Source organism: Oryctolagus cuniculus, chromosome 9 (assembly GCF_964237555.1).
Source record: "Oryctolagus cuniculus chromosome 9, mOryCun1.1, whole genome shotgun sequence".
NCBI classification, from domain to species: domain Eukaryota; kingdom Metazoa; phylum Chordata; class Mammalia; order Lagomorpha; family Leporidae; genus Oryctolagus; species Oryctolagus cuniculus.
This window is the reverse complement of record NC_091440.1, coordinates 35,480,898-35,492,831: the sequence shown is the minus strand read 5'-3', so window position 1 is coordinate 35,492,831 and position 11,934 is coordinate 35,480,898. Positions and strand designations below refer to the sequence as shown.

The following is an 11,934-nucleotide window of genomic DNA, read 5'->3' as shown; positions in this document are numbered from 1 at the left end:
GGAAACCAGCCCAAATGTCCAGCCAGTCATCCAAATATGGTATGAACGCAATGGGCCACGATCCAGCCTTAAAAGGAATAAAATGTTGACACACGGCACAGCATGAGTGAACTCTGAGGCCATATGCTAAGTGAAAGAAAGCCGGGCACAAAAGAACAAATACGGTGGGATTCCTCTTCATGAGGCAACTTCACAAAGTAGGACGGAGGTTCTCCGGCTGGGTGGCAAGGGGAGAGACTGGGGACTTATTGCTTCATGGCTGTGGAGAAGTTCTGGAGGCGGCGGTGGAGAGGGTTGCACAACATTGTCGACGAACTGATTGCCCTGAGTTGTGCACTTAAAAACGGTTAAAATGATAATGCTATGTCTATTCTTACCACCAAAGCCAAAAGCAAAGGAAACACCCTGCTTTTGGCAGAGTGTAAAATAACATAAGCTTTTTTACTTAAAAGTAAAGGCTGATGCTTCAGGGCTTGACGGCTGGCTTCCTGCTTACCCATGTCCTAAGGCACAAACAGCCATGTTCCTTATCTCTCTCTCTCTCTCTCTCTCTCTCTCTCTCTTTTTTTTTTTTTTTTTCCCAAAGCAGGAGAACCTGGTCAGGCCAGACAAGCCTGGCACCCGACACCTAAGACCAGGGCTTCCATGATTTCACCATACCAGCACCTCTTTGTAGCGCCTTTACAAGCCCCAAATATCCGGCATCCAGCGGAGCTGAAGTCTTTGACACCCGGAAGTCTGCTAGGATCTCATCTGTCGGCAGATCAAATGTTCTCTCTCCTTCACCCCAAAACTCTGGCCTCCGTATTATGGTTGGCACCAGGGCCAGAGATGGAGCTTTCGGTAACAGTAGCAGCGCGTGGGGGTATGGGAAGGAGGAACGAGAAGGCGTCTGCAGGTGTATGGGGCAGGGTGCTGGGGCTGGCCTTGGGCCTCCTTTCCAACCTCCTTGGTGGGCATCCTCCCTGCCCACCTTTTCTCCAAAGCTCAGTTCAGCAGCTGGAACGAGGAGGAGATTTGGCTACGGTTCGAAATCAGAAAGGCCGAGGGCTAGACTGAAGGCTTGGGGAGGGACTGCGCTGGCGGAAACCGGCTGCGCAAGCACTGCAGAGCTTCCCGCCCTGGGCTGCGGGCCAGGACGCGGCCCCGCCGAGCCTGCCGCAGGGCGAGGCTGCCCGGGCCGCGGCCCTCCTCCCGCGCGCCCTCTGGCGGCGGGTGGGGTTCTGGCGCAGGGCCAGGGTGTCCCCCAAACCAGCTCTTCCGGATCTTAGAGGCTCCCGAGTCCAAAGCATAAAGAGCATCATTGGGTACGGAGGAACAGATGGGTTTTGTGAGACAGCAGAGGCAAGGAAACAAAGAACCGACAAAAAAGTGGGTTGGCTCACATCAAGTCATTTCAGCACTTTCCTCGTAAGGGACAGAGCAGAGGATTCTTCTTATCATGCTAGCTCAGCTTGTGCCGATTGGTTGCTGTGGATCTCCAGTGCTGGGAAGAATTGATCTGCCTGGGAATTTTCCTGTTTCCTTGAAGTTCCAGTTGGATTCCACAGGCACCTGGCATGACTGACTCCATGTTGGTCTGGCCTGTTGGGGCCTAGTGCAGGAGCTCAGGCCAAACAATGGCCTTCCATAAATTGTATTAAAACAACGTTGAGAAGTCTGTCGTTGAGGCGGTTTTCTTGAACGTACTTGCAAACTGTTCACAATGGAAGTAAATAGATTTGTATACTTGTGCATAAGTATATATTTAATTAATCCAACAAAAATTAATTTTTCAATAATTAATTCAACAAAAAAGATCTGCAGCCAGGTAGGCAGCGGGGGCCCGTGGCGCTAGGGGCATCACCGGCGGGCGTCCGCCATGGTTGTGGCGGTGAGAATCGGTCATCCCCTCTCCCACCCCCGGAGCTGTCCTGGGTCTTCCTCAGACACGCAGTGTTCGGGGGCACCTAATCCGGGCGAAGGGGGACCCGGTAAAGTCCAGAGTTCCGGGCTGCAGAACCCAAAGGAGCCCAGAAGCCGAATTTGGGGTTGGTCTGGGTTTGGCTTCGGTGGCGGTTGGGGGAGACCCAGGGGCTCCCCACCGAGGAGGTCTCCACACTGACACTCGAAGCCGCACTTCAGTCGGTGACTGAGAGGCCTGGATGGAACTCGCTGGGAGCCCGGACCAGAGCAACGTGCGGAGGCCGCCGGGGCGGAGGGGAGTCAGGGCCGCGCGGAGATGCGGGGGACGCGCTGAGGCGTCACGCGCCCAGCTTCGGCCGGAGCGCGGCTGCGCGCATGCTCGGCCCTCCGCGGCGGCGGGCTGGGCCGGCGCCGGAAGCACCGGGAGCCGCCCTATGGCGCAGGTCTGGAGCGCAGAGCCGAAGACGCGGGTCCGAGGGGGCGCGGCCCGGGGGCTCGCGCCGCGGCGCTGGCTCCTGCTGCTGTGCTGGCTGACGGCAGCTCTGGGCTGGCCGCGGGCCTCGGGCGGCCTCTCCCGGCGCCGCTGGCCGGTGCCCTACAAGTGAGTGCGCGGCGGCGCGGGGGCGCGCGGAGCTGAGCGCGCGCACGGCTGGGGCTGCGAAGGGGGATTTTGCGGGGGGCGGAACCTGGCGCGTGTCGCGCGGGGAGGTGGGGGGGAGAAAGTCGCTGGCGCGCGGCGGCGCTCGGCGGCTGTCGTAGCACCGTCGTGAAGTGGGGGGGGGGGGCGGGCGCCCGGCCTCGCTCGCCGCCGTAGAAGAAAAGGGGCTCTTGTACGGTCATCGAGTGACTTTTGATACTGCCACTGCCTCCTGGAAGACGGTGTCAGTCGGGTGCATCACTTCTGCGGCGCACTGTCGTTACAGCCTCTCCCTAGCATTGGTGCATTTACCAGGGTTGCCCAGTTCCTGCCGCAGTTGGCGTTTAAAAGCCCCGCATCCCCGTCGCGGGCCCCGCGGGGATGTCTTCCGTCCGCGGGGAGGCCGCAGGCCCGCGAAGCCGACGCGAGCCGCTGACCTGCGCGAGGCTCTGGCCTGACAAAATAACGACCCGGGAGGCGGGGTTCCGGCGAGGTCAGGCTCCGGAGCTGCGTGAGACTGGCGCCCGCCTGCCCCGAGGCAGGAGTGGTGGCCACGAGGGTCAGTTTCGCACCTGCCAGCCGTGTCACACCCAGGGGTCAGTGTAGTCTCCCTTCGTTGTGTGTGTTTTGAGGTTTCTTTTGTTTTGTTTTTGCCCGATATATGTAAGAAGGGATATTTGAGGTCGAAGTTGATTTCCTTGAAAATGTTAATAAGATGTTCCTAACAAGTAAAGATCAAATGTTCAGAAGAGATCTGTAAACCCAAAACTCTTTAATATTAGAGCTAAATTTGACTATGACTTCTTACTGTATCATTGAAAGTTTTGTACTTTTTTTTTTTTAAGCCAGAGCCAGAAACTGAACCCAGGTACTTTTTTTTTTTTTTTTTTTTTTTTGACAGAGTTACAGACAGCGAGAGAGAGACAGAAAGGTCTTCCTTCCAGAAAGGTCTTCCTTCCGTTGGTTCACTCCCCAAATGGCGGCCACAGTTGGCGCTGCGCCGATCTGAAGCCAGGAGCCAGGTGTTTCCTCCTGGTCTCCCATGGGGTGCAGGGCCCAAGCACTTGGGCCATCCTCCACTGCACTCCCGGGCCACAGCAGAGAGCTGGACCTGAAGAGGAGCAACCGGGACAGAATCTGGTGCCCTGACCGGGACTAGAACCCGGTGTGCCGGCCCCGAAAAGTTTTGTACTTGTAAGTGTAGGCTGTCATCTGAGCTCCTCAGTTGAACGTAATATTTAACCTTAGTAAGTTCACACTTAAGTTTTGCCTCTAAAATTATCTTCGACCTAAAACAGACTTTGCTGTGGGCAAGGAAACCTACACATGTAGTGACAGTTTTTGTTTAAGCCAGCTTAGTGCCCGTGAAACAGTGTTCCCCCAGTCTCATACACGTTTCAGAGAGTTGTCGCTGTTTGTGGTTACCATCATGGTTTCAGGTCTTAAAATGGAAATTTGTGTCGACGTGCTAGACTTGTAAAACAAGACATCTGACTAGGACCCTGGGGATCTTGAATTCTTAGAGGACAGGGGCTGTTTGTCATTCTGCCTTCTGTCGCAGTGCCCAGTGCCGATGGGGACCCGTGTCTGTTGAACTGGATTCATCTGTAGCCCTCGTAGGCCTTGTCTTCTTGCCTGCATTGTTGCAGTCACCTCATAACTCAGCCTTAACTTGGACTGGCTGCCCACTTCCTTTTAATTCATGAAGTAAGGTTTACCCAATAGCGGATTCACTCCTTCAACGTCTGCTACTTAAAACCCTTTCCAGCTCACTGCAGGGCTCAGCGCTCCCGTAGTCTGCCTCTAGGGGGTGCTGTTCATAGTTTCCTAGCAACAAAGTAACAGCCTTTGCGGAGCCCTCCCCTCTGCGCGCCTGCTGGAGTCACTTCAGATATGCCATATCTGTCTTATATACTCTGTTTTCTCTCCTTTCTTCACAAGAACCTTAAAAACCCGAGCCAGGTCATAATTTTTTAGCCTCCTTGTCTACCCACCACATATCAGGTAAAATTATTTTTCCCTCCTTTGTGCCATAGCACAGGGCTCTGTGTCCTCGGTTTAGCACTTAGCACACTTCACCTCCTTACTTGTGTGATTTCCCTCCCAGCCTGCACCCCAGGCTGGGTGAGGAAGGGAACAGTGTCTTGCTTGGTTGGTTGAATGCATGTTGGCTAGTTCTTAAGTAAACCTAAAATATACTCTATTTAGTCATAACTTCAATAACCTTCATGTATGGATTGTTTGGGAAACTGAACACATTGAAAAAATACTCCTTTCTTCTGTCAACTTTTGTACAGTGTGTCCACCATGGTAAGATCTGACATGATCCGGTCTTCCGAATTCTCACAGTGGAACAGGGAGGCGGGAAGCACGTGGTCATCAGAGTGCTTTTCATTTACCCTTTGTTATTAGGGACAAAGCTGCAAGTTTGTTCACAGGATAACAAGGGAAATGTGCACTGTTGCCCCTTAGTATCCACGGAGAATTGATCCCAGGCCTTCCCACGGATTCCAGAATCCCCGAATGCCAAGTCCCTGATACAGAATGATGTGGTGCTTACAGAACCTGCGCACGTTCTCTCATGCACTTTGAGTCCTCTCTGGGTTACTTAATCCTGAATACCAGGTGACTGCTGTACAGGTCGTTGCTGTCCTGTTTAGGGACGAGTGACAGGGAGAGCAGAGTCGGTACACGCTCAGAACAGATGCGTTTCTTTTTCACAGATGTTTGCAGTCTGCAGTTTGTTGAACCCAAAGACATAGAATCCACGGAGATGAAAGGCTGAGTGTATTTACATTTATTTACCAGGGCCCAACCTCTGAATATGTTCCCTAAAAACGTGCCTGATGGCAAAATTAGAACCAATTCTAAAATGCGTAAGGAAAAGCAGATTCCGGTTAGAGTCTGAGCTGATGGTTTCTTTTTTCTGTGTTAGACGCTTTTCCTTCCGTCCAGAGGCAGATCCTTATTGTCAAGCCAAGTACACTTTCTGTCCAACTGGCTCGACCATCCCAGTTATGAAGGAGGATGATGTCATTGAAGTCTTTCGACTGCAAGCTCCAGTGTGGGAATTTAAATACGGAGACCTCCTGGGACACTTGGTAAGAGTGCATCTTGATCCGGCAACTTTGGATAATTGATTTGACTATTCGGTTTCTTTGAGGGAGTAATCACCTATCAGAGGGCTGATTTTACATCATTTTTATCAGCGTTCCTCTTTGCATATTTCAAATGAGTAGTCGAAAACATCATAGTTTGTAAACTTGACAGCAACAAATACAATCATTTTAATCCCTTGAAAATTATTCATCTAAACCCAGTCGCTAAAATCAGCTCCTGGAAATTGAGATGGAAGAGGCCCGGAAGAAGGGGCAGAGCAGACGTCTTGGTTCCTGAGCGCATCCCTGTGAGGTGGCTAAGAGTTCCTTCCTGAGGCTGGCGAGGAGGCTTCTCCGGTTCACTCTGAGCTGTGAGGGAACGAGTGTCCTGTGGCATACGGCCATCCTGAGATGAGCTGCAGTCACCCTGCCCAGGGCGCACGAGGGACAGCTGACCGGCTGTGCTGCTGGATAGGCGTCTGTGGTTTACCACATGTTCTACCGTAGAAACCAGGGGTTACCTGGACTCCTGCTTACCTCACAGGTGCTTTTCTACACGTGTTGTTTTTACGCAGAAAATTATGCACGACGCCATTGGATTCAGGAGTACGCTGACTGGCAAGAACTACACGATGGAGTGGTACGAACTTTTCCAGCTCGGCAACTGCACGTTTCCCCACCTGCGACCTGAAACCAATGCCCCTTTCTGGTGTAATCAAGGGGCTGCCTGCTTTTTCGAAGGAATCGACGATCTCCACTGGAAGGAAAATGGGACGTTAGTTCTAGTGGCGGCCATATCGGGTAAGTTGGAAGAAGGTGGCAGGGTAAGTACTGGACGGTTGCATCAGCGCCCAGACGTAAAGAATGGCTCCTCCTGAGGCGTTTCGGCAGGGTTCTCACTTCTCACAGGTCAGCTGTCCACTGTGCTTCTGGAACGCTAACCTCTGCCCCTTCTCACGCACGCAGAACGTCACCCGTGGCTGAAGAGGCGCTCTTCTTTTGCTCTCTTTCCACTGTAAACATGAATGAAATGTTAAAATGCTTTACACAATTAAACTTTCCAGATGAAACAGGGGAAGGAAATCCATACGATGCCCAATTAAAGGACCTGTTAACTGTACCTCTTGGATTTTTTAGTGTTGGTAAAATATTATGTTGAGAGGAATCAGAGCTGCTGACCGTATATTTTTCTGTGGGTCTAGCAGTGTTCTGAGTTCTGTGTGTGTGTCATGTCGTTTAGGATCACAGCCAGCCCCCGAGACAGGCACTGTTATTTTACAGAGGGGAAAACAGGGACACACAAGAGGGAAAACAGGGACACACAAGAGGTTAGAGTTACACAGTTAAGGAAGTGCAACTCCATCCCTGACAGTCAAGCCTAAGAGGCCATTCTCTAAACAGCCTTGGTACATGCTCCCCAAATGAATATGGTCTCAGACACTGGAGACCCCTCGAGCAGTTTAACTTCGTGTCTCTGAGATTCTCTGTTCTGGGTTCACTGGAAAGTTGCTGAAGTAGTTGGAATTTGGCTGCCTGCGCTGCATTGTCGGGTAGTGATGAAAGGAGTTCACAGAGCTCATTGGTAACTTGCTGGGTGACCTTAGGGCGTATTTTAGCCTATTGGCCCATGGCCTTGTGTGTGGAATGGGGATGAAACGACCCTTCTCTTTGAGAGGTAGGAGCTTACCCAGGTGGTTTATCAAGCATTGTATTACAAATTGCTGTTCCCTGAAAAGTGGAAGCCTCTGAGATGACAGCACAGTTTGTGAGAATTGTTCATTGAACCCTAGAACTTGAGGAACTGATCGTGCCTTCTACTTGCAAAGCTTCTTATAAGTCATTTTGAGTTGTGTTAACTCACAGTTCAGTGGGGAGGATAAGATACCCTTCTTCTTTTGCAAATAAGGATTTAAGGCTCCGCCAAGAAACCTGACTCTCAAGGTCATAGAGCTGGATGTGGTAGAAGCAGGACTAGGATTGGGTCTTTTAAACTGAATATGCCACTACTATTTTCTAATCTTCCCTCCTGTTTTCTGATCAGTGTACCCCAAATCATCCCAACAACATGAAATTCTCTCTCTTTTAACGATGCTTAGTAAACTATATAACTGCTCTTTAATTCCAAACCAAGTCACATCTCTCCCTTCTCCATTTCCACCTGAATCATTAGCTAGAATTCCTCCTTCTGATGTAAATGCATCATCATATGAACAAGCGATCAGGGTTTTCTGTAAAAGTTTATAATATGCCAACACTTAAATCTTTTAAGTTGTCTATATGTCTTGTAATTCATCTTGTTCATTGACCTTTCTTCATGTTTCATAATAGTACTTTGAAATACAGTGATGGCTTATCTCTTAAGTACAGCAGTGTCTTTTCAAAGTTGACACTTCTAAGAGTAGTATCCCCAGTTCTAAGAAAATGGGCTTTAGATTATTTTGTAACCTTGATTTCATAAAATTGATAAAGACAACCAGTATCCATTTTACAAAACATGAGGTATTGGCCGGCGCCGCGGCTCACTAGGCTAATCCTCTGCCTGTGGCGCCAGCACACCAGGTTCTAGTCCCGGCCGGGGGGCGGTTCTGTCCCGGTTGCCCCTCTTCCAGGCCAGCTCTCTGCTGTGGCCAGGGAGTGCAGTGGAGGATGGCCCAGGTGCTTGGGCCCTGCACCCCATGGGAGACCAGGAAAAGCACCTGGCTCCTGGCTCCTGCCATCGGATCAGCGCGGTGCGCCGGCTACAGCGTGCCGGCCGCGGCGGCCATTGGAGGGTGAACCAACGGCAAAGGAAGACCTTTCTCTCTGTCTCTCTCTCTCACTGTCCACTCTGCCTGTCAAAAAAAAAAAAATCAGAATGCATTCTGATTATTAAAAAAAAAAAAAAAACCATGAGGTATTTTATGGAGTCAGGTTGGAGTAACCAAAGAAAGGTTTGCACACAGTGACAAAGTGAAATGCTACAAGGCCCAGCTTTATTAGGGAGCATAAATGCCCAGATGAGGCTGTAACCAGAGTATAATGTTTTCTAAGGTGGTAAGAGGCAGGATTAGACACCGTGGAGTCTGTATAATCCATGAAGCTGGCTAAAACCATTTCCTGTTTAGTTGATTCAGTGAAAGAATTTGCTGGGTGGGGAGGTGATTAGCAACACCCTACACAAGCTGCAAGCACAGGGAGACCAGGGAGGTAGCACATATACAAGGTTGACGGGGCATGGTGCGTTCCGGAGTAGCTAATCCTCCTGCAGCCTTGGTGTACAGTGTGCACACCACACTTTGAGACCGAAAAATTCCACCCTTTGGCCTCCTCAGTTTTCCTGAAAGGCTCTTTTTCACCCATTCATCTTTTCTCTCTTCTTTCCTTGCTTTCCCTTTCTTTTGTGCCTCCCTGATTCCAAGACTGGTGGAGCAGGGTAGAGAAAAAGACATCCTTCATTTGCATAATGTCGCTTTACTACAGACAGTGATTATAATGAGTAATTATAATGATGATAGAGTCAGTATGTAAGACTTGTCTGTATACCTGTTATATCTGATGTTTATGGTTCAGCAATGCCCTTTGCCTTGAAGAATGGAATAAAAACTGGCTGAACATGGATTCATGTTGTGAGATGTGCATTTGGAAATTCAAAAACTAGTTCTTACTCATGTGCATCCATGGCCTTAAGCAGGTCAGAACATTTTATTTAAAACTAACATAATTGGCTTTGTTCACACAGGTGATTTTTCTCTTTTTACCTAGGAGACACATTTAACAAAATGGCAAAGTGGGTGAAAGAGGACAATGAAACGGGGATTTATTATGAGACATGGACCGTCCGAGCCAGCCCAGAAAAGGGGGCAGAGACATGGTTTGACTCCTACGACTGTTCCAAATTTGTGTTAAGGACATACGAGAAGTTGGCTGAACTTGGAGCAGAATTCAAGAGAATAGAAACGAACTACACGAGAATATTTCTTTACAGTACAGAACCCACTTATTTGGGAAATGAAACCTCTATCTTTGGGCCAACAGGAAACATGACTCTTGCTTTAGCCATAAAAAAATTTTATTATCCCTTCCAACCACATTTATCAACCAAAGAATTTCTGTGGAGTCTCCTGAAAATTTTTGACTCAGTGATTCTGCACAGACAGTTCTATTTGTTTTATAATTTTGAATACTGGTTTTTACCCATGAAGTTTCCTTTTATTAAAATAACATATGAAGAAATCCCTTTACCTGACAGAAACAGAACACTGCCTGCTTTATGAAACCCAAATTCTGGGGCCACTGCCTGCAGTGCCAGCATCCCACACAGGTGCCGGTTTGAGTCCTGGCTGCTCCACTTCTGATCCAGCTCCCTGCCAATGCACCTGGGAAAGCAGGGGAAGGTGGCCCAAGGCCTTGGGCCTCTGCACCCACATGGGAGACCCAGAAGCAGCTGCTGGTTCCTGACTTCAGAACAGCCTAACTCCAGCCATTGCAGCCATTTGGGGAGTGAACCAGTAGATGAAAGATCTCATTGTCTCTTTATAACTCTGCCTTTCAAATAAATATATCTTTTCTTTAAAAAAATATCCTGAATTCTACTGGTTTCTCTCCCACAGCCAGCATCTCCGTTTTTCAGGGGGAGTGTGTACATTTGATGATTCCTTAGCCTTTCCTTCTTGGGGCAGAACAGTAAAAAGTGCACAGCAGCAAACTGCTACACGTTAACTTCTCAAGACCTTTCTCTTGGAAAGAACGGAAACAGTTACCATCCTGCAGAAGTGAGCCTGCTGGGTGATCTAGATTTCAACTTCCAAGGCTTGGTTAATATGGAGAATTAGGGCTCATATCGGATATGTAGAATCTTTGGATCCAGTATTTTGAAGTTGTGGATATTGGTGTGCCAAGATTGTTTAAATGCCCCAGTGACATTTTCATGGTGGGAGCTACTTTTTTTTTTTGTGGAATGATAGTGGCAGTTTTTCACATAAAAGTGCTTTCACTTAAACTTTAAAAAACAAAGAGGGGGGGCTCTCCCAACTTGACTGCTTTTACACATCTGATAGTTTGATTGCATTCCATCCACTTAGACTTGTGTGGACATCAGAGCTGGGGGGTGGGGGTGTGGTTCTAGATGTGGTAAATAGTGTTAAAGAGCAGAAACTTCTGGGTAGGATTTTGAAACTAGCTAGTTAACCAGCTTTTATGATTTACACAGCTTATCTCTAAGCCTGTTTTGTTTCTAAAATGATTCGCTTGTCAGGGCGGCTGTAAAGATTGAAGTCATGATTGTTTGGCATCATATGGTCGTAATCAGTGGTAGCAATGATTAATCAAAAAAACCAAACTGTCATTCTTGATCTTGTCTAATACAGTCCACATGCCAGCCTTTCCGGGGTTTTGTAATCACCTTGACTTTGAGATGATAGCGTAGCACTTGGGCAGTTCCACAGATATCCAGGACATGGAACTATCTGGCTGCAGACTTGTCTGGGTAAACAGGTAGCTTCTGACTCTCCACTGCTTCCCTAGTTCTCCCACCTCCCACAGAAGCTGCCAGCACAGTGAGAGAAGCACTTCCCAGAGGAGTTTCACAGTGAGAGAGGCACTTCCCAGAGGAGTTTTTGATAAGGAATTCCAAGTAGCTGTGCCTGCGTTAGGGCCATCAAATGAGCTTTCAAGGTCCTTTAAGTGATGATCAATTGAACAAGTTTGTTTTTTTTTTTTTCTACTGATGAAAAAAACACCAGTCAGTAAGATGATTTAAGAGATTAGAGAAGACAACCTATTTAATATGTAAATGTACCAGTTATATTGTTCAGTTTCAGCTATTTGAGTGCTTCCTAAGAGGTTAGTACATTATACCTGAGTTCTCGCGAAATGCCTCATCATCCGTGTTTACCTGATCTAAATGAGTTGCAGCTCAGAAAGGTTAAGTGCCTGTTTCGTGGTTCCCCATTTGGAGGTAATGTAGTTGAATTTTGACCCAGGGTCTGCTGACTGAATCAGATGCACTGTACAAGTGGTTGTCCACCAAATGATACTGGGCTGTGAGGAGACACATGTGGGTCTTTAAGTAATTTTAAAGTAATTTGTTGGAGTCTCTTTTTTTCTATTGAATCTAATAAAATTGTGGCTCATATTTTGTATGCCTTTGTTCTTATTTAGGAATTCATGTTTCTTTCTTTCCAAAAGTGTAAGTCTCAGGAGTCTGAATATAAAGACCCAGTTACCACGGACAGGTTGAGAAGTGCTGTGCTGCACCATTCAGCCTGGCATCACTGCCTCCTGTGTAGCCTGTTAAGAGTGCCTGAATTAATTCCC

The 11,934-nt window shown here is 48.5% G+C and overlaps 1 protein-coding gene across 1 annotated transcript; it reads left to right on the top strand.

Annotated features, from left to right (window-relative positions):
- Window positions 1–2,129: 2,129 nt before the first annotated feature.
- Window positions 2,130–10,197, top strand: CLN5 (CLN5 intracellular trafficking protein). The gene is made up of 4 exons (XM_002712933.5): window positions 2,130–2,506; window positions 5,478–5,643; window positions 6,216–6,441; window positions 9,382–10,197. The coding sequence occupies exons 1-4, from the start codon at window positions 2,145–2,147 to the stop codon at window positions 9,891–9,893; spliced, it is 1,266 nt and encodes a 421-aa protein (XP_002712979.2). The 5' UTR covers window positions 2,130–2,144; the 3' UTR covers window positions 9,894–10,197.
- Window positions 10,198–11,934: the final 1,737 nt, after the last annotated feature.